Raw genomic sequence first — 19,287 nt, 5'->3', positions numbered from 1 at the left:
TGTAAGAAGAAAACCTTGAAAAATTCAAAAGACCTTTTTCTCTACCTCTCCAGGGCGGATTTTGATGTAAAAGTTGCTTCTCTTGTAGGAGATTTTGAGGATCTTGGGCCAGGCAAAGCGGTTAATGCGCAAGCGGTCTCTGTAGATCAAAAGGCCGCTGGCACACACACCCAGCATTATGTCAATGCCCTCTGAGTCCTGTAGAACACACACACACACACAGAATTTTCCTCAAACCTGGTTGCCATATTTTTTATCATTTTGCATGTACGATGAAAATAGTGATGCACACAGGTCAAACAAGGCAAATAATCACAATCACATTTTTTGCAGTTAACTGTGATTAATTGCATTTGTCGTATTTGCTTACATTTTACCCTAAAGACAGTTTTTCCATTTCTAAAGCAGTACATTTTGTTATAGCTATATGAGTGGACAAAATAAGCTTTATTACAATGCATATATTACTTTCAATAATTCAGTTATATTATGTTTATCATGTAAATGCAGAGTTTACATGAAGCTAAATATGAAACTCATGTAAGCACAGGGTGAAAATAGGTTAAACAGTTTCTAATTTTCATTACTGCTGTTGTTCAGTGAGAGCAACAGTGCCTAGATCAGGGGTCTCATCCCAAATGTTAAAAAGAGCCATTTTGTCCTTTCAACAAAAATCAAACCACCTTGAGAGCCACAACATTTTATGCCCATTTTACTATCTTGGCTGTAAATATGTCTCAGTATGTGCTGATGCAGTACAGGCTAAAAATATAATATAAACAAAAACGCAGACTGACTTTGCTCTGCTTTAAGCTTTAGCTCAGCTATAGCTGCTTTTCTCGCATCTCCAGCAGGAAACTTTTCCACGAAAGTAGAGTTTATCAACGTTCGAGGCTGAAGTCGCTTCTCATTCACAGCTTCTTGTTTGAACTTTCCCGTTCAACCTTACATTTGGCAGAATTGCTGCGCCATTTAAGGTGGAACAGGACAATTCTAATGAGAATCTGACTTCAGCTTCAGAACTTTTTAGTGTTAGTTTTTAGTGTCAGTTTCTCGTTGCAGATTAATCATATCAGGAAACCAGCTGGAGTGATTATAAATGCAAAGAAGTCCATTCGTCTCCAAATTATTGACATTCGTCTTAAATCTTTCTCTTTGCCTTGTCGTTAGCTACTAGCTAGGCGAGATTGTCTGTGTTGCTATGATGACCATGTCTGTACACCAATCTTCAGGGTTAAAGGGTGAATTAGCCGTTCTTCATTAACTCCAGTGTTTAAGACCATTTATTGTTAAACTGTGTTGAACGATCAGCAGAGCTTTATTTTACTGTAAAGGAGGATTATTTTATTTTTACCTAAACATCCAATTCTGGAGCTGCAACAGGACAGCAAAAGAGCCACATGTTGCCGACCCCTGGCCTAGATGTTCTAACTCCTCCGGGATTGGAGCCTCTCACTCTCATACTGCTACATTATGTCTTGTTTTGAAGGGAACTGTAGCTTTGCACTTTTCTATTGCTTTTGTTACTCCTGTTTTCCACAAGCTCTGCCCGGCACTGTCTCCTAAAGGTGTCCTTCAGCGCTAAAGTTACTGATATTACTGACATTGCAGCATCTTCGGCGTGTTTCGCTTGCAAATGATATCTGATGTGCTTCAGTGATAAACACATTCACGGCATCATAGTCGCTGGAAATAACTTGGGTTTTATCAAGAAAGCTATAATATAACTTTAAAAGCTGTATTTGAAGAGACAACAGCTTAGGGGGGGCAGTATAGTGTGCAGTCAGCTGGGCCTACGGGTGGAACTACAGACTGTTTGAAGGGTCAAACTAGGAAAAATATGAAAATGCCATAAAAAAAATAGTGGTGTTAAGAATGTATTGCATTAAAGTGTTACCGCTTATACAACCCCATTCCCAAAAAATTGGGACAAAATGTAAATAAAAACAGAATGCAATAATTTGCAAATCATTTAAACCCTATATTTAATTGAAAATAGTATAAAGACAACATATCCAATTTAAAAACTGAGAAATTTTGTTTTTTTTTTTTTTTTAAATATATGCCTATTTTGAATTTGATGCCAGCTACACGTTTCTAAGTTGGGACAGAGCAATAAAAGACTGGTAGTTGTGTAAGGTTTAAAAAAAATAAATAAATAAATAAAACTGTTAGAACATCTCACAGTTACTGGCATCTCACAATTACTCACACCCAACATGATTGGGTATGAAACGAGCATTCCAGAGAGACTTTCAGAGGTAAAGATGGGGAGGGGGTCACTACTTTGTGACTGCACAGGCAAATAGTGCAACAATTCAAGAATAACATTTCTCAACTTAAAATAGCAAAGAACTTGGGGATTTCTTCATTTATGGTACAAAATATCATTAAAAGATTCAGAGAACCTGGAGAAATCTCTGTAGGCAAGGGACAAGGCTGAAAACCAATACTGAAAGGCCAGGATATTTGGGCCATGAGGTGGCACTGCATTAAAAACACAAACAATTTTGTAGTGGAAATCACAACATGGGCTCAGGAACACTTTGAAAACCACTGTCTGCGAACACAGTTCATTGCTGCATCCACAATGCAAATTAAAACTCAAAAATGAAATGAAGAAACCATATATAAACAGGATCCAGAAACGCTGCCGCCTTCTGTGGGCCGGAGTTCATCGAAGATTGACTGAGGCGAAGTGAAAGTGTCCTGTGGTCTGCCGAATCAAAATTTGAAATTCTTTTTCGAAATCATGGACACTGCATCCGCAGGGCTAAAGAGGACAGGGACCATCCAGCTTGTTATAAGCGCACAGTTCAAAAGTTAGCATTCGTGATGGTATAGGGGTGTATTAGTGCACATGGCCTGAGCGACTCGCCTATCTGTGAAGGCATCATTAATGCTGAATGAGGTTTTGGAGCAACATATGCTGCCATCCAGATGACGTCTTTTTCAGGGAAGGCCTTGCTTATTTCAGCAAGACAATGACAAACTACATTGCATGTACAGCATGGCTCCGGAGTAAACGAGTCCAGGTGCTAAATTAGCCTGCCTGCAGTCCTTTGAAAACATTCGGCAGAGTATGAAACAGAAAATATGACAAAAGAGACCCTGAACTGTTGAGCAGCTGAAATCCAGTATCAAGCAAGAATGGGAAAACATTTCACTTTCAAAACTACAGCAGTGTCTCCTCAGTTCACAACCGCTTACAGAGTGTTGTTAAAAGAAGAGGTGATGCAGCACAGTGGTCAACATGCCCACAACTTTTTTGAAACATGCTGCTGGCATCAAATCCAGAATGGGCATATATTTTTCAAAAACAATAACATTTCCCAGCTTTAATGTTTTATGTGTTGTCTTTGTACTATTTTTAATTGAATATAGGGTTTCAATGATTTGCACATCATTGCATTTTGTTTTTATTTTGCACAGCATCCCAACTTTTTTGAAACAGGGTTGTGTATATATAGAAAGTGTATGTATAATAAATGTATAGTTGTACATGTGCACCTTGGCATGATGGAGATCAACCCCATACATAGAAAGCTTCTTCGCATTCTCCAGGAAGTTCACTTCAGCCTCTGCAGGACTCATACCCCTACAGCAGAGCACACAGATTACCATTAGAATTATAATCCACATCATCGTTATATCATCATCATCATGTCATTAGAATATCATAATGAAAAACACAAAAAAGAGTAGAAGCTATAAGGCGTAAGGTTAACAGTTTCTTTTCTATAGACAGGACCGCCAAACTAGTCTCTTTCAAAGGATGGCGCTGATTTCAACAGCTTTTCCCCTCAGTCTGGTCACTGGCATTAATTCATCTCCCACTGCGCTGCCTGTCTGTATTTGCAAGTTGGCTTCAGCTCAGATTCATTGTGAGCGTTCATAATGGGTTTGGGTAGCTTGGTCCAAGAGCATGCTAAATTATCATGCCTGAAATAGTGCTAGCCACATTTTATAGTGAAAGGACTTAATTCTATGCTAATACCTGCTTTCTAAAATGCACTTACTCCTGCAAGTTAGTAACTTTCTTTGAAATCTTTTTGTGTGCAGACATGGTGTGACAACTTGGCACTTGTTAAGATAGAGTCCTCTATCAATTCCATGACCATCTGTCTAATGTCTAGCTGTTGGTTAGCTAAGCCTCTTATTGACCAGGGTATATTTTGGTTTTTCCATCTAAATTTACATGACCAAATCATAGGGCAAATTATTCAGTAACTGCATGAAATAAATGTAACTTTTTTGTTTTATTTATTTATTTATTTTTTGTAAAAGCTCCCCGCAAATGAACAGAACGTGTTTTATGATCATACACATATTGCTATATGCTTACAATTTACTGCTGAAAGCCAAAAATCTTAGACGCTCTTTGTATTATTTTATAAAAATAATGTTTACAGAGCAGATCACTGAAGAAACGCCATCTGTTTATAGTTTATAGCCCAGATTTGTGGAAAAATGGGTCGACTTTCAGTAGAACAAAAAAAAATTGAGTTCAGCTTCTTTTATTATAAGGGTTTAAAGTTACATCACCCATCTATTTGACTGGAAAGAAGACAGTTACAGCCTCATACGACCCCCACCTTTAGAATGTAGCTTATGAAATATGAAAGTTATGAAGAATATGACGAAGTGCGTTTTGGAACCACCGGTGGTCTCAAGGAGTTGAAAATGTTAGCCAGATAACCGATTACTGCTATACTGTTATATGAATATGGTTCTGCTATGGTGTTTCACTGTTACCAGCTCATATTTATTCATCATTTTCTTACCCTGGCTCCATCTATGGACAGTCTGAGTACTGAACTGAACATTGTGAAGCTAACACAGTTAACCTTTATTATTAATTGGACAGAAACCGCTGGCTTATTATTCTGTTTCTAATCTTAAAACTCATTATTCAGTAACTACTATGGTTTAGTAGTATTTATGTGCAGGAGGAAATAAAGTGAGAGCCTGTATATGGAATCTTTCTGTTTATAGCACAGTTCAGATTCAGTCCTCAACAAAGTCCTCAAACAAATTTGGTCTCAACAAAGCAGTCGGTTGAGGACAAATCTGACTGCTTGTCTCGTCAGTCAAAAAAATGAGTCATTAGAAGGCACTGAATTTTGCGATGGTGTAGTCAGGGTGTCTATTTTAAACTTTGTCAGGAGCTGAAGGTGGAAAACACAAATGTTTTTCTAAACTTTACCAGTATTATGCCCTCCAGCTTTTCTTGAGGCTACACTGACAGTGTACAGACAGCACAAAAACATGTGGAGATCCTCTCTCTCCTCTATCCAAAAGTCCACCATTTCTTCGAAAACGTAAGTTTGATGCTTCTTGATTGGTCAAGCAAAGAAACAGTGTAATTAACTTTGGAAAACTGAGGTCTAACTTTGATAATACTATTAACTTTAGTCTTGTACATTTGATATTGCACGTTTTAACATTTATTCACATTTTATTATTGATATTTCTCCATTAAGTCACAACTTAGGCTCATATTTTTCCCCCCTCTCTCTTCTGTTCTGTTTGTATGTGAAGAGTAATTACCTCATCCTTGAAACAAGCATTTGACCAACAGCATCCAATGGGCCAAAACTAGAAAGATTACACTGGTCTAGAGCAGGGGTATTCAACTCCGGTCCAAGGCCATTTGCAACAGCTGTATGTCCAGCTGTGCTAAAATGCAGACTAGTAATAACGTACGTGCTTAATTTTAGGTTTATGCATTACTAATTCAAAGCAGGTTGCGCCACATTAACTACATTTAATGGTGAGCTTACTATGTACTAAGCATTTATACCTACCCCTTAGCAAGTGTTGAGTAAAACAATACATAGATAGCACAAAAAGACAAAAACATGACCTGACTTTTTAGGATAAGATAAGCAAGCTAAACCCTAAATGTTATGTACTGTGATTATAATTACAGCTCTAATCATGACCCTGGTTCTAACTCCAAACATGAGGCTAATATCCACCACTCCAGTTAACTGAGACTCAGCATCTGCCACAACGTCCAAACTGATGCTGCTTTTGTTTTGGATAATCAGACACCTTGTTTAAAAAAGCATAACGTTCATTTGTTGTTAGGAAGTATTAAAGAATAAATAAACAAACAATGTCTATAGGTGTTCAGTGTTATTCAGTTCAACAGTAAAAACAAACTTGTGCACACTGTTCTCTTCTAGACTGGATATTTTTCTGTGGTTTTGCAAAAATTCAGCACAAGCTGTCGTGGCATTTTCATAGAAGCGGGTTTATAGGTTCTGAGAACGTTATGTTAAAGCAATATATCGCTGTTGTCGGAAGAAAACCTTGTATCTTCAAAATGATAACTTTACAGGAAAAGAAAAAAACACACTTTAATGTAAGTCAATGGAACCAGACTTTTCCAAGTCGTTTTGGGTCGTTTCTTTTAGTCCTTTCATCATGACTTTTACATACAATGTAAAGGACAACAGGCATTTTCAAATTGTCAAAAACTGAAAATGTCAAAAATGGAGATACAGGGTTTTCTTCCAACAGCAGTGATATGCATTAGATGGATTGTTGTTAGTTGTTTTCTCACCAAATCCGATTATTTTGTTTGCCTGTTCACATTATCTTTTAAATGTGATCTGTATGTGACATCAGTCTGAACAGATCAGCTCCTAAACTGACCCACATGTGCAAAAGAACAGAGCGTCACGCTGCTTCACGGCTCATCCAGAGGTAAACAATCACGACCGCCAACGAACGCCAGTCGCTCCTGGAGGATCAGCTTCATCTTCACCAGCATCACAGAAGCCATCATGAAGCTTCACTGACTGACAGCTGGGCTCATCACCCAGAATGTGTTCGAGCCGTAAAAAGGGCGTGGTCACTTCTTTGGTTCGCGTCCTCGGATTCTTTAAACTTTGCTTTCAGACTTTTCCCTGACGCTGAAGCCTTGTTCTCCTCCGGCCTCGTTCAACCATTTCTTTCAAAAAAAAATCTCTTCAAACACAGAGGGTTTGGGATGAGTCTCTTCTAATTTTTGTACAGAAACCTCAGCCTAAATGTTTGAGTCTCAGCAGCGCAAAATGATGACGAATGTCGAGTTGGACTGACGTAAAAGTCTCATGAAATGTCTGTTCAGACTGAGCCGCATTGCCGCAGATCGGATACGTATTGGATTTCAGTACATATGGAAGCGTCTCAAATTGGAATTGAAAATGTCAGATTCAGTGTGTTTATCTGTTCACACTGACAGACACACATCTGTGTCACATATGAAGAAAAAGATCGGATTCTGGGACTTTCACCTGCTGTGTGAACGTAGCCCAAGTTGTAGTTTTACGTACAGTTAAGTACTTAAGTACAAACTTATGCAAAACTGATACAACTCCAGTCCCGGAGACCTAGTGTCCAGCACATTTTAATAACTGCCCTACTTAAAAACAACCTACTACACCTGGCAATTAATAGGTGAACTGAATCCACTGTTTCAAGCTCTTCCAGGAACCAGAGTTGAAAACTCCCTTTTTACTGAACAGTCTAGCAGCACAAAATCCATTTAATCTAGTCAGATATAAACGAGCCTTAAAGATTTGACCAGCTATGCTGAATAAGGGGTATGTGTGGTGTCCTCCCTTGCCTGTAAGTTCGATGGAGCTCCATCACCCTCTCCTCCAGCTCACGGGTCTGGTTGGGGGCGAAGCGGAACTCGCTGACGTAGTCGGGCCCGTGCTCGTCAGGGTCATAGTCACCCAGCTCGGCCTGCACGGCGTAGGAGCCCAGCAGAGCGTGTGTGACGAATGAGCACGGCAGTCGCCCAGACAGCATGTCCTCCCTCAGCTGTAGACAAAGGTAATACCTACACACACAGACACCAGAACCGTTCACATGGCAACCACCGTCCAGGCTCCATCCTCTGGAGTGTGTTACTCGAGATGCCGAGTGATGCTGTGTTTGCCTTTGAGAGCGCGCCTAAGAACACAACATACGGTTGGGAAGAGGACTGAAGCAAAATCCACAAGCTCAGGATTACTCAGCTGCAGATGCGAGTGGTTTGGGCTGGTGCAGGCATTTCAGAACAGAGGATGGAGATCAAAGAAACGTTTCAAGCCAGAGAGATTCTTAAATTCTTACTTTCTGCTTTTAAATTTCATCTTTTAATGTTATTTTATCGAGAGGATCAAATGCAGTGCTTTGGTAAAAACAGGTGTGAGCTTCACAGCTGGGTCTAAAGATGCTGAGTGGATGCGCCTGTTCAATCCTGGGCGAACAGCAAAATACTCGAGCATTTGTGTAAAAGCACAAACAGCAAAATGGCAGAGCGGAGATGCAATAGCTGCACATGGGAGAGCAGGGAGAGAGAGGATTTTAGCCCAGGTTCAGCGCACTCACCGAGTGATGTCTTCTATCAGCTGAGAGGGATCAGGAGGATAGAATTTGACAGCAAAGGAAAACTGCCAGGAGCCCACTGTGACCAGACAAGCAAAAACAATGGGTTAGGAAAGGGATGTGCCCTTTAAAATGCAACACGAGAACACAATTTTCCTTTATCTACTGAGGTGAAGATGCAGGAATGTGTGGTGTGCATTTAAGGCTGCAGGATATGGACAAAATACTAGTATTGCTGGTATGATAGGGCTGTTGTGCTATTGTAGTGTAATACTGCTACATATTCCCTTCGCAATACATCTTACATTCATTAACCTCTTCAACTCCTTGAGACCACCGGTGGTTCCAAAACACGCTTCGTCATATTCTTCATAACTTTCATATTTCATAAGCTACATTCTAAAGGTGGGGGTTGTATGAGAGCTGTAACTGTCTTCTGTCCAGATAGATGGGTGATGTAATTTTAAACCCTTATAATAAAAGAAGCTGAACTCATAATTTTTTTTTCTACTGAAAGTCGACCCATTTTTCCACAAATCTGGGCTATAAACTATAAACAGATGGCGTCTCTTCAGTGATCTGCTCTGTAAAAATTATTTTTATGAAATAATACAAAGAGCGTCTAAGATTTTTGGCTTTCAGCAGTAAATTGTAAGCATATAGCGATATGTGTATGATCATAAAACACATGTTCTGTTAATTTGAGGGAAGCTTTTACAAAAAAAAAAAAATATAAATAAATAAATAAAAATTCACATTTATTCCATGCAGTTACTGAATATTTTGCCTTGCGATTTGGTCATGTGAATTCAGATGGAAAAACCAAAATATACCCTGGAGAATAAGAGGTTAAAAACAAGCTGGTGAATCATTAGTGTGATATGATTAAAAACTGATTAAAAAAATGAGAAAAACCTACCTCTACTATAATGCTAATTTCTGATAGCACCACTAAGGGGTTTCTAATAGTATGTTAGCGCTATTCTTACAGTGATTAACTTTTTTTAGGCTAAACATTAACATCTGGCATAAAGCTGCTGTTTTCCAGTTCTAACAATGGAATTAAAACCTATGGGGGATGTAGAGAGAAGCTGAATTGGTCCTACTAATTAAAATTAACATGCAACTGGTTGATTAGACTGTAACTTGTAGGTTGGTAGGTAATCTAATGTAGTTAATCTAAGACCTTCAGTCCAGCTCCTGAAGTCCTAACCAATGGGAGAGATAGCTTGGCTGTTCACATTCTGATTAGATCATTTTTCCGCTGGGCTTTTCAGGATTTTAACCCTTTTGTTTTCCAATCAAAATTTAACAATGAAATAAAAGTAATAGTGCAATACTTGCTGAGTTTAAAAATGAAAAGCATGATTATTCTATCTAATAAAAACACACTGAAATGTACCTATTTGTAAGACTTCACTTCTGCTCACAGTACACATTACAGAAAATTAACTGGTTCAAGGGCTGTTTTGCATATTGTTAGTCTTGTGATATTAGTGCTGCAAAGACCAATGTAGTAATAATGATTAACAAGCAACATATTGTGTTCAGCCCTAGTACATATTTGAGAAAACAGAGAGCAAACATTAGGCTTTCCTACAATGCCGTTTTAGGGCCGCTGTTAATAAAAATAAAAATAGTAGACTTTGAGAATAAAGTCGTAATATTTCGAGAATAAAGTTGTACTCTTTTGAGAAAAATGTAATATTTTGAGAAAAATGTCGACATAAAAGGGGCATTAATACCAGGAAAGATCGCAATATTGTGGCCAAAGGCTTTGCACAGTGAAGGCAGCACCTCCTCATGTTAAATGAGGGGCGCTGAGTTGGTGGAGTTCTACTTTCATATCGATTCACCCATAAAGAAACACTCAGTCTCCCTGTCTCTCCTGCACATCAGCACCAGCCTGTTATTAGTATAAGAAACAGCTGAAACGGCGGAGCAGGAAACTGTGTTTATCTAGAATAAAGAGCCAGACGGACTCGGAGGAAACTGTCTGTCTGTGTTGTTGAAGGAGAATCTCAGGCAGGGTCGTCTACACGGCTATCGGGGGCTACATCTCCCCCCATTCAAAGAGGGCATGAAGTTTCACAGACAGTGAGAATAATGATTAAAATGATCCACAAAGAGACAGGAGTGAGTGGAGCTCCGGCACCAGTACAGCAACCGAGACCCCAACACGTTATGGCAGCCCCCCTACAGTTAGACCACTTTATCCTCCAAATATTCCGACTTTTTTTCTCGAAGTCTACTATTTTTATTTTTATTAACAGCGGCCCTAAAACGCTGTCATACTTTCCTACTGTACTTACCTCTGATTTGCTTCTTTATCTCTTTGGAGGGGTCCAGCCAGTTCTGAAAGGAAGGACAGCACAGTTCCCATGAGGGTCAAAGCTCTTTCAAGCAAAACAGTACAGCAGAGTGAGGAGAACTATTGGACTCTTTCATCAGAATGCACAATGTGTCTCTGCTTTGGCCAGAGCAATAATTCTATATGCATTCCATTAAATGGTCAGTGCATTAATATTCAGCAGCTGCAGAAGCATCAGGGAATAGATAAATGTCATCTTAGTCCCACCATTCTGGCTTAAGGTCACCCAAATGTGTCTGAGGCTCTTAAGTGTTTGCTTAACACACGCACCCATCCACACACACACTCTCATACACACTTTTGAACTGAAGTAATTACAAGGCATTTCATCTTTAGCACACAACACACTCTCAAGTCAAATATTCCAACACAATAGTATCAGCATATGATAAAACAATGAGTGTTAAAGGGCCTGTATCAAAACCGAAACGACCTTGTGTTTCTGAAATTAGAGTCTGATGTACAGTACTGCGCAAAAGTCTGAGACCACCAGTCAAAATGTCTGTTAAGTACAAGCAATTCATTTTTCAGTGGTGGAAAAAAGTAGTGCACCTTATATTTTAACAGAAAATTACAGAAAAGCCTCAAACACAAATTTATCAGTGTTTAATTTGTCCACTTTTTACTGCTGTGCACCCAACAGACACTTTACCTCCTCCATCCTTCCAATCTTAAAACCAACCAGCTACGTCTGTCCTCCCAAAAAAAGCTGTTCCCAAAGGTCTCACCGACATTGTTTCAAAGAGACGCTTACATTCACACAAGCAACTTCCCAAACTCACCCGAGCTGCCTTGCAGATTTCTTTCTCCTGTGCATCTAAAATGTCTACAGAAGATATAAAATAATCTACTTGGATAAGGACGAGAAAAATACAACGTAAAATAAGGACAGGAGTTTCTATCACTGGAGTTCAAAAAAATATGAAAAACATCCAGAAAAAATGGGACTCCTAAGAACTGTGGCATGTAAGACCCAGCAAACCACAGTCAGATTAACAGTACTTAAAGCTTTCTTCTTTGAGAGATAGGAGGAAAAACAAGTTCGGCTCCTGCTTCAGGTCTGTTGGCCTTTAGATGGTGCAGAGAAGCAGAGAAAAATATTCCAGCAGATTTATTTGAAAAACTGAAAGCAAGTCTCCCTAAAAGAATGGAAGCTGTAGTGAATGCAAAGCGTGGAAACACTAAATACTGGGGAAAAAAACTATTAAATTTAGTTTTTGTGTATTCTGTGTCAATTTTTTCCTGAAGCTGAAAAATAAATATGTGCTTAATGGCAGTTTTGACTGGAAATTAAATAAATAAACAGTGGTTTCTGACTTTTGCACAGTACTGTAATGTGTAAACATTGTTTAAGATTTAAAACATACTGCAAGTCCATATATGGAAAATACGCTTCTTATATTATTTTCCAGCCTGTTTTCAATTGATCATGGTTGTGATGCCACAAGTCATCAGAGAAGAAGTTCAGTTCAGCAGTTCAGTGGAATGCCTTTTGAGGCCAATACAGGGCAACCAATCAGAATAGAAGTAATTTACATATGTCCATCTTAAAGGCACAAAAACAAAACAGCCTGTTTAAGAGGATAGTTTTTGACTTTTGGTACATAAAAACACACAAAAGGACACAAAGGGAAAAAATACAATACAAATACAGAATATGGTCACTTTAACAAACATATCGCGGTTGTCGGAAGAAAACCTCGTATCTCCAAAATGGTAACTTTACAGGAGAAGGAAAAAACATACTTTACTTTTAATGTAAGTCAATGGAACCAGAATTTTTCCCAAGTCATTTTGGGGCGTTTCTTTTGGTCCATTCTTCATGAAATTTACACACAACGTGAGGAACAACAGGCTTTTTGAAGATATGTCAAAAACTGAAAAAAAAATGGAGATAAGAGGTGTTCTTCTGGTTCTTACAGCAGCGATATACACTGATGCAGTGCACTGTAGAGATTTAGTGTAAACAGAGAATAGAGTTATATTACATGCCATTAAAAACGACAGCTGACCAATTTCGACTAAACTCCCTAAAAACAGTAATAAACAGGTTAACCAAAAAACACTTCATGAGCAGAGACGTCTTACAGTCTCGCCGTGAGCTGTCTGTTGTTCAAAGCGTGGCCGACGAGTGAAACAGAAAAACAGCTTTGCTCTGTTAGCAGCTTCCCGCTGGCTGCTTACTCTCCGAAAAAAACAACACCTTTCCTCTCTGATCCTACTAGCTGTCAGTGCCGCGCACCGCTGCCGCCGACACCTGACGAAACTCGCTCGCTTTCTGGCTCTCACTACCACTGACTCCACTCAGTGGGTTTTCGGCAGCGAAGGCCAAGAGAGTGTAAAGAGGGTGTAAAGAAGCCTCCAATGGGCAAAATGGCATGGTGGCAGTTGAGGAAGAGCCATCATTAGCGTTCAACTAGAGCAGGGGTCCACCTGAAACAGGGTAGACCACCATCAATCAAACACTCACTGTGGAGCCTGGGATATATACAAGGGCACTCAGCGTTCTCTGCAAGACACGATAACTCCAACAGTGGCAATCTACGGGCACGACAGAACCAGCAGAGCTACAGTTATTTATAGAGAGCAGGCTGCATTAGCAGGAGGGAATCTTAGGGGAAAGTGTTGGCGGTAGTTGGTATGCATGCAAAATTCTGGAAATAGTGAAAGCACTCAGGGGATAACAGCGTTACTGGGCCTGAGATAATTGAGAGATTGACAGCATATGGTGACAATGAACCCTTAGTTAGAGTTGTTACTTTTGTTTTACTGTAATGTTCAAATGTAATTAGATAAATACATAATTATTCCATATAGTGAGTGAGGCAGTGGATTACGTTTACATTCGATTTACATTCTGCATCGACAGGCTCAAATCTGCCTGTTGGTCTTTTCTCTGTTCATTTCGGTTTTAAGGAATAACAAAAATGGTGAAAACGTAAAGGAAGAAAACAAGGCTGTGCCTTCAACAATACATTTTCAGTATCTGCACATTGGAAATAAAGTTTAAGATCTGTACCTTAAATAGTTTTTGCTTGTTTTAAAAAGCTACACTACTTTTTGGAACAGTTTGGAATCACTTGTCATTAATAACTGCTGTTCAGTGTCATTCAATAACATACAGAGTAGATTAAAATTTTAGAGAGAAGAGAAGGTATTTCAAGATTTTTTTCATTCAATGTTTCAGGGTTTAGGGAACAGCGAGAAGTTATCCGATGATGATTAATATACTGCAAATGTCTTTTTATATTAATTCCTATTATTAGTTACCTGCCTCAAAATTGGATCATTACTTTTCGAATATGAGGCACACTGGATGTTCATTTTCTTAGAGCTTTGTTTTCAGTGTTCTTCAGCTTTCTCAATTATCATGGAATCACCTAGAGCTCTGTTCATTATTCTAGACTAATTCTTTCTTGACAGCTTCCGACAAATGAGCTGAAACCTATATAACCGTAAAGTACGTAATTATTTTGTACATGTATTAAGCAATAAACTGGTTTCATGTTATTGAAAGCAGTGATTCCAAGCTTTTAACTGTGGTGTACGAGAGGGAAATAATGAATTATACCATGCTTTTGTTATCGATATCATAATGGACATTGATCAAGCCAAAAGCAGCAACAACATACACACACCAGTCATTCACAAGAGAATCAGAATGGTGAGGAAAAGTACCTTTTGGCTGTCCGCGTCACAGAAGGTCAGGCCAAAGTAGTCCTTCTCCAGCAGGTTCAAGTGCTCACACACCATATCCAGCAAGGCCTGCCCCTTACAGGACTTCTGTCTCAGCACACACACAAAGAAAGAAAGGAAAAGAGAGGTTGAGAGGTCTGTACAGTGTAGAAGATGAACCCCCTCCTTTCACATGATCTTCGTCGATCATTTTGGCCCTTATTCAACAAAGCTGAGTAGAAACAAGTGCAGATTTGATTTTGAATGATATGAACTCTACTCTGTGTCTGATTCAGGAAACTGCCCTATGATGACAAAGCTTCATTTAAAAAACTAGAGCCTTTTTTCAGGTGGTGAAGTGAAGTGATTGTGTGTGTTTTGTGATTATTTTGGTAAAACACTGACTGTGTGAGCGGTAATACTGCATTATAGGAGCTTCTACTGTACCAGATAAGCTACGTTTTATATTATAGGGGGTCGTTATTTACCATTTCAGTGGCATAAAGCAAATGTTTTTAGAATTCAGAACCATTGGCCAACTGTGCTCACACACAGAGGAATTAGACCTCCGCATTTAACCCATCTGTGCAGTGAAACACCCACACTAGTGAACACACACACTAGGGGGCAGTGAGCAAACTTGCCCAGAGTGGTGGTCAGCCCTATCCACAAGTTGGGGGTTAGGCGTCTTGCTCAAGGGCACTTCAGTCATGTGCTGTCGGCTCTGGGGATCAAACCGGCAACCCTCTGGTCACAGGGCTATTTTTACTTTTATTGCTGATGTTATTAATGTTATTGACAATTTTCATAATTTCACTACAAATGTGGATTTTTTCAGGTTATAAAATATTATGCTCAATTTTACACAGACCTCTACCAGATGTGAGTTTCATACAGATATGCCAAGGATGAAACTGATAATTAACAAAACTTCTCAGTAAAATTAACGTGTGCTCATTTTACGATCAGATTTGACCGGACGTAGCTTGCGGGTCACTGAGTACTTTGGTCCCTTTCTTGGGGAATAAAGGGACTAAGTAGAATTGCTAAGTAGAGCGGTCAGGAATAGACGGACACTGTACCTGAAAATAGTCCAACAGTATTAAGTATGTTCTAACTTCTATTCTTGGTATCATAACTCTTAAATCTCATAATTCTTGGTTGTTGCTGTGAAACTGAGCGGTACTGTACAATGGACTTAAGAGCAGAAGTGCTAAGCTTAAGCAGACGCGCACATCATGAATAGAATCAAGCTTTAAGGTTACGCATATTATGCTTCTATTATGCAGTCAGGGCCCAGCATGTGGACCACCTCAAGGCCACACCCGGCTATTCTGCACAAAAGCGTGGCAGAGGCGGGGTGATTAAGACGCCGGCTTTGGCAGTGCCCGTCTACAAAGACACCGAGCATTCGCCTCCCAGGGAGCCTGGTTCCCGCGGCGACAGGGAGACAGAGCAGCTGTTTCCATGGAAACAGAAGTGGTGAGGGCTTTTTTTTTCCCTTTTTTTGTGAGCGTGAGTCTACTCCCAATCTCTAATAGCTGAAGCACAAGGCTTCGTGATTTTTTTCCCCCCAAAATAGCGAGAGAGGGAGGCCGAGAGAGAGAGAAGGTGGGGGAACAGTGACCAATGCATGAAGAATCTTAAAAAAAAAAAAGAAAGAAAAGAAAAGAAAAAGCTCTTAGAAATGCAACAGACATGGATGAGTTAGCAAGGGAGGCCCTCAATTACCCAAGCACATTAGAGTGGGATTTCAGGGCAGTTTAATATTTCTCGCCAAAATAATGAAATCGAGGCAGTCGATTCTGACGGCTCCCCAAGCGTTGAAACCCATCCAGAACCGCAGATGAGATTTTCACCCTCATCGCAGTCCCTACACGAGAGACTCCGCCACACTTGTTGCCAAGGGTGATTCATGGAAGGAGTTTGCCTGCTTAATCAGTAAGCAAGTGAAATGGGCTCTTCTTAAAAAGAGGAGAGCATAAATATGCATGTGCCAATATGAAAATTACACGCCAGCAGCAGACGATCAGTGTCCCCATGTCTATATCTGCCAATACTAATGCTAAGGCTGATATAGATTTGTCACCCTTAAGCGTAAAAATGGAGGTTGTTACTCTAAAAATAAGCACTACATTCTCTCTGCCATTAGCTTTAAGTACTGGTTCTGTGCAGAGTCTTCGGGGTATCCGCTCATGCATAACATAGGCTAATTATGGCATCATGTCTGCACTAAACACCAACCATCTTACCACCCAACTCATAGCAGTGTGGCAAGTGGGTGAATTTAGCTTTCTATGCTCCGCCCACAAATGTGCTGTTGAGTAGCGCGGGGGGGTGGGGGGGGGGTCTATGGGTGGGGGGTCTATGGGTGGGTTGGGGGGGGGGTCTATGGGTGGGTTGGGGTGGGCGTTGTCCACCCAGAGATAAGCCTTGCCCACCCAGAGGAATTATCTGCCCATCCAATGAAAAGTTTTCCTCTCTAGTTCATACAAATGCTCACTGCTTATAAAATCTAAGTCAAAATTTTACCGGGTTTAATTTCACAGAGTAACAGTCCTGGACCCCCCTATAAAAATCGGATGCTGTAATTTTATTCCTTTTGCCCACTTTCTTGTTGTTTACCTAGCCTATTTAGGAAAACCAACATTGTTGTTGTTGCCCACCTAAATAATTCAAATGCCCACCCAAAGATGGCGTCCTAGTAACACCTCTGTTAAGTAGTAATTGTTATCAAACTGTTGCTATCAAACTGGACTATGCTGTTGTAGCTAATTAAACCTAGACAGGTTGTAAACAACAAATAGTTTTCCTCCATGATAACTAGGGACGCGCTGAAATTTCAACCACCAGAAATTTTCGGGCAGCAATTGTTAAAAATGGCACTTTTGGTTTTTATTGGAAAAAGAAAAAAGGCAGAAAAAACAATGAGTGCGTATACATGCACTCAATAATCTGATCATAATCGGATTTCTGCAGTTATCCGATTATTCGAATGGTCATGTAAACTCCATACTCTGATCTAGAAATCCGATTAAGAGGCTGGATTTTAGCTCAGTAATCAGGAAAAAAAAAGCTGCGGCATGAAGTTTGAGTTTTATGTTATGTTTATGTCGCGTCTTCTTCTGTGAGTTTATTGGCTGGTTGCAAAGCAGAAATCTGATTACTGTCTGACTCGTGTAGACCTGGAGTTTTCCCATTATCCGATTATTCAAGTGCATGTAAACGTTTTGATTGGGTTACTGACAAAATCTGATTTCCTGCAGTTATCAGATTTTTGGGTGCATGTAAACACACTCAATGATATAGTCCTTCTACAACTAAGCCGCTTGTTAATTAGCGGATTAGCTGAATCAGGTGTGTTGGGAGCCGGAAAACACTAAACTGTGCAGGGCTGGGGGTCGTCCAGGACCAGGGTTAGGAACCACCAGTCTACATGCTCTAATAAGTTTACTGTAAACTGTTTTATTTACTGTCAGTGTTTTTAGGTCAGCAATTTTCATCCTATTGTGTCCTGAGTTTTGCTTTTGGCCAAGAATTTTCATTTCCTGCATTACTATTGCTCAATTATGTAAAAAATTAGGGATGCACCAACATTTCGTCCACCGAAACGTTTCAGGCGAAAATGGTCAAAAATAGCATTTTTGTTTTTTGTGCAAAAGAGAGAATGCAATTTTTGACTATTTTCAGTGAAAAAAGAAACAAAGAATTAAATAGGACAACAACAAAGTGTCAAAATCTAAGAGCTTACAAATCGTCTGAATGATAATGAAAACAAGAAACTGTGATTAAAACCTCTGTTTTTTCCTTCGCACTCCTGTGACAGTCAACACCGACACATTCAGTTGGAGCAGCAGCAGATCAACAAGGTGATAAACAGTTGGCTGTGTGGAATCATTTCCTGGTTTCTAGCAAGGAAATTAGACACATGATTTATAATCTCTGTTTACAGCAAGTAACAAGAGGAGGTACAATACTCAAGAACTTCTCCACTACAAGTTTAAAAAACCTGCTAATTATGCAGAATACAGCATATTAATTAAACCACTAAGGACCCTGCTAGTACGCTGATACCATCAGCCTCAGAGTTTGAAATCACCAACACCAAATATAATTATAAATTATGAAATTGTGAAAATTATGAAAGTCTTTGTTTTTTGATTTTGGTTTTCAGCCCAGCTAAGACATAACAAAAAACCTACACCAGTGTAGCAGGATTAACACTGACTGGAATGTTTCACTAGATTTTTACTAATATGCATTTCTATGAATATATCTATTAATAGAGGGTTTCTGCTGTACTTAATTCACCACTTTGTCAATAAGCCACAAGGGACATTTATTTTGAAAAAGTGGTCGTGGAGGCTGGGCATTCAGAGGGAAAATAACAGTGAAGCATCTTTTTCTTCTTCTGCGTGCTGACGTGTGAGGGATCCTCTTTTCATTTGCTCCTTTCATTTCATTGTATAAAGTTTATATTGACATATATAAAAAAAAAAACATAGTCTAGATGTTATATAAGTACGCCATTTTAGGGCCACTGTTGATAAAAATAAAAATAGAAGACTTTGAGAATGAAGTCGTAATATTTAGTCGTAATATTTTGAGAATAAAGTCATAACATTTTTGGAGGAAAAGTCATAACATTTTGAGAAAACTCGCTATATTTTATGAAAAAAGTTGTAATATTTCGAGAAGAGGACTGGCGACCTGTCCAGGGTGTATCCTGCCTTCGGCCCAATGACAGCTGGGATAGGCTCCAGCACCCCACCGCGACCCAGAAGGATAAGCGGTTTAGATGATGTATGTATGTATGTATGTATTTCGAGAAGAAGAGTCGTAATATTTAGATAATTGTGATGTTCTGTGGTGAA

The 19,287-nt window shown here is 39.4% G+C and overlaps 1 protein-coding gene across 1 annotated transcript in view; it reads right to left on the bottom strand.

The window, feature by feature from the left end:
• Nucleotides 1–19,287, bottom strand: part of si:dkey-178k16.1 (band 4.1-like protein 1) — an 88,344-nt gene that overhangs the window by 22,639 nt on the left and 46,418 nt on the right. Inside the window, exons 4-9 of the mRNA XM_036591997.1 lie at nucleotides 14,417–14,521; nucleotides 10,680–10,722; nucleotides 8,371–8,446; nucleotides 7,619–7,837; nucleotides 3,511–3,598; nucleotides 34–198 (exon numbers count right to left, since the gene is read on the bottom strand). Coding sequence (XP_036447890.1) covers nucleotides 34–198; nucleotides 3,511–3,598; nucleotides 7,619–7,837; nucleotides 8,371–8,446; nucleotides 10,680–10,722; nucleotides 14,417–14,521 — 696 coding nt within the window. The remainder of the gene's footprint in view (nucleotides 1–33; nucleotides 199–3,510; nucleotides 3,599–7,618; nucleotides 7,838–8,370; nucleotides 8,447–10,679; nucleotides 10,723–14,416; nucleotides 14,522–19,287) is intronic.

The sequence above is a fragment of the Colossoma macropomum genome, unplaced genomic scaffold, assembly GCF_904425465.1.
Source record: "Colossoma macropomum unplaced genomic scaffold, Colossoma_macropomum, whole genome shotgun sequence".
Lineage (NCBI taxonomy): Eukaryota > Metazoa > Chordata > Actinopteri > Characiformes > Serrasalmidae > Colossoma > Colossoma macropomum.
Note: the sequence above shows the minus strand (reverse complement) of the source record. Positions and strands in the feature narration are given on the sequence as shown.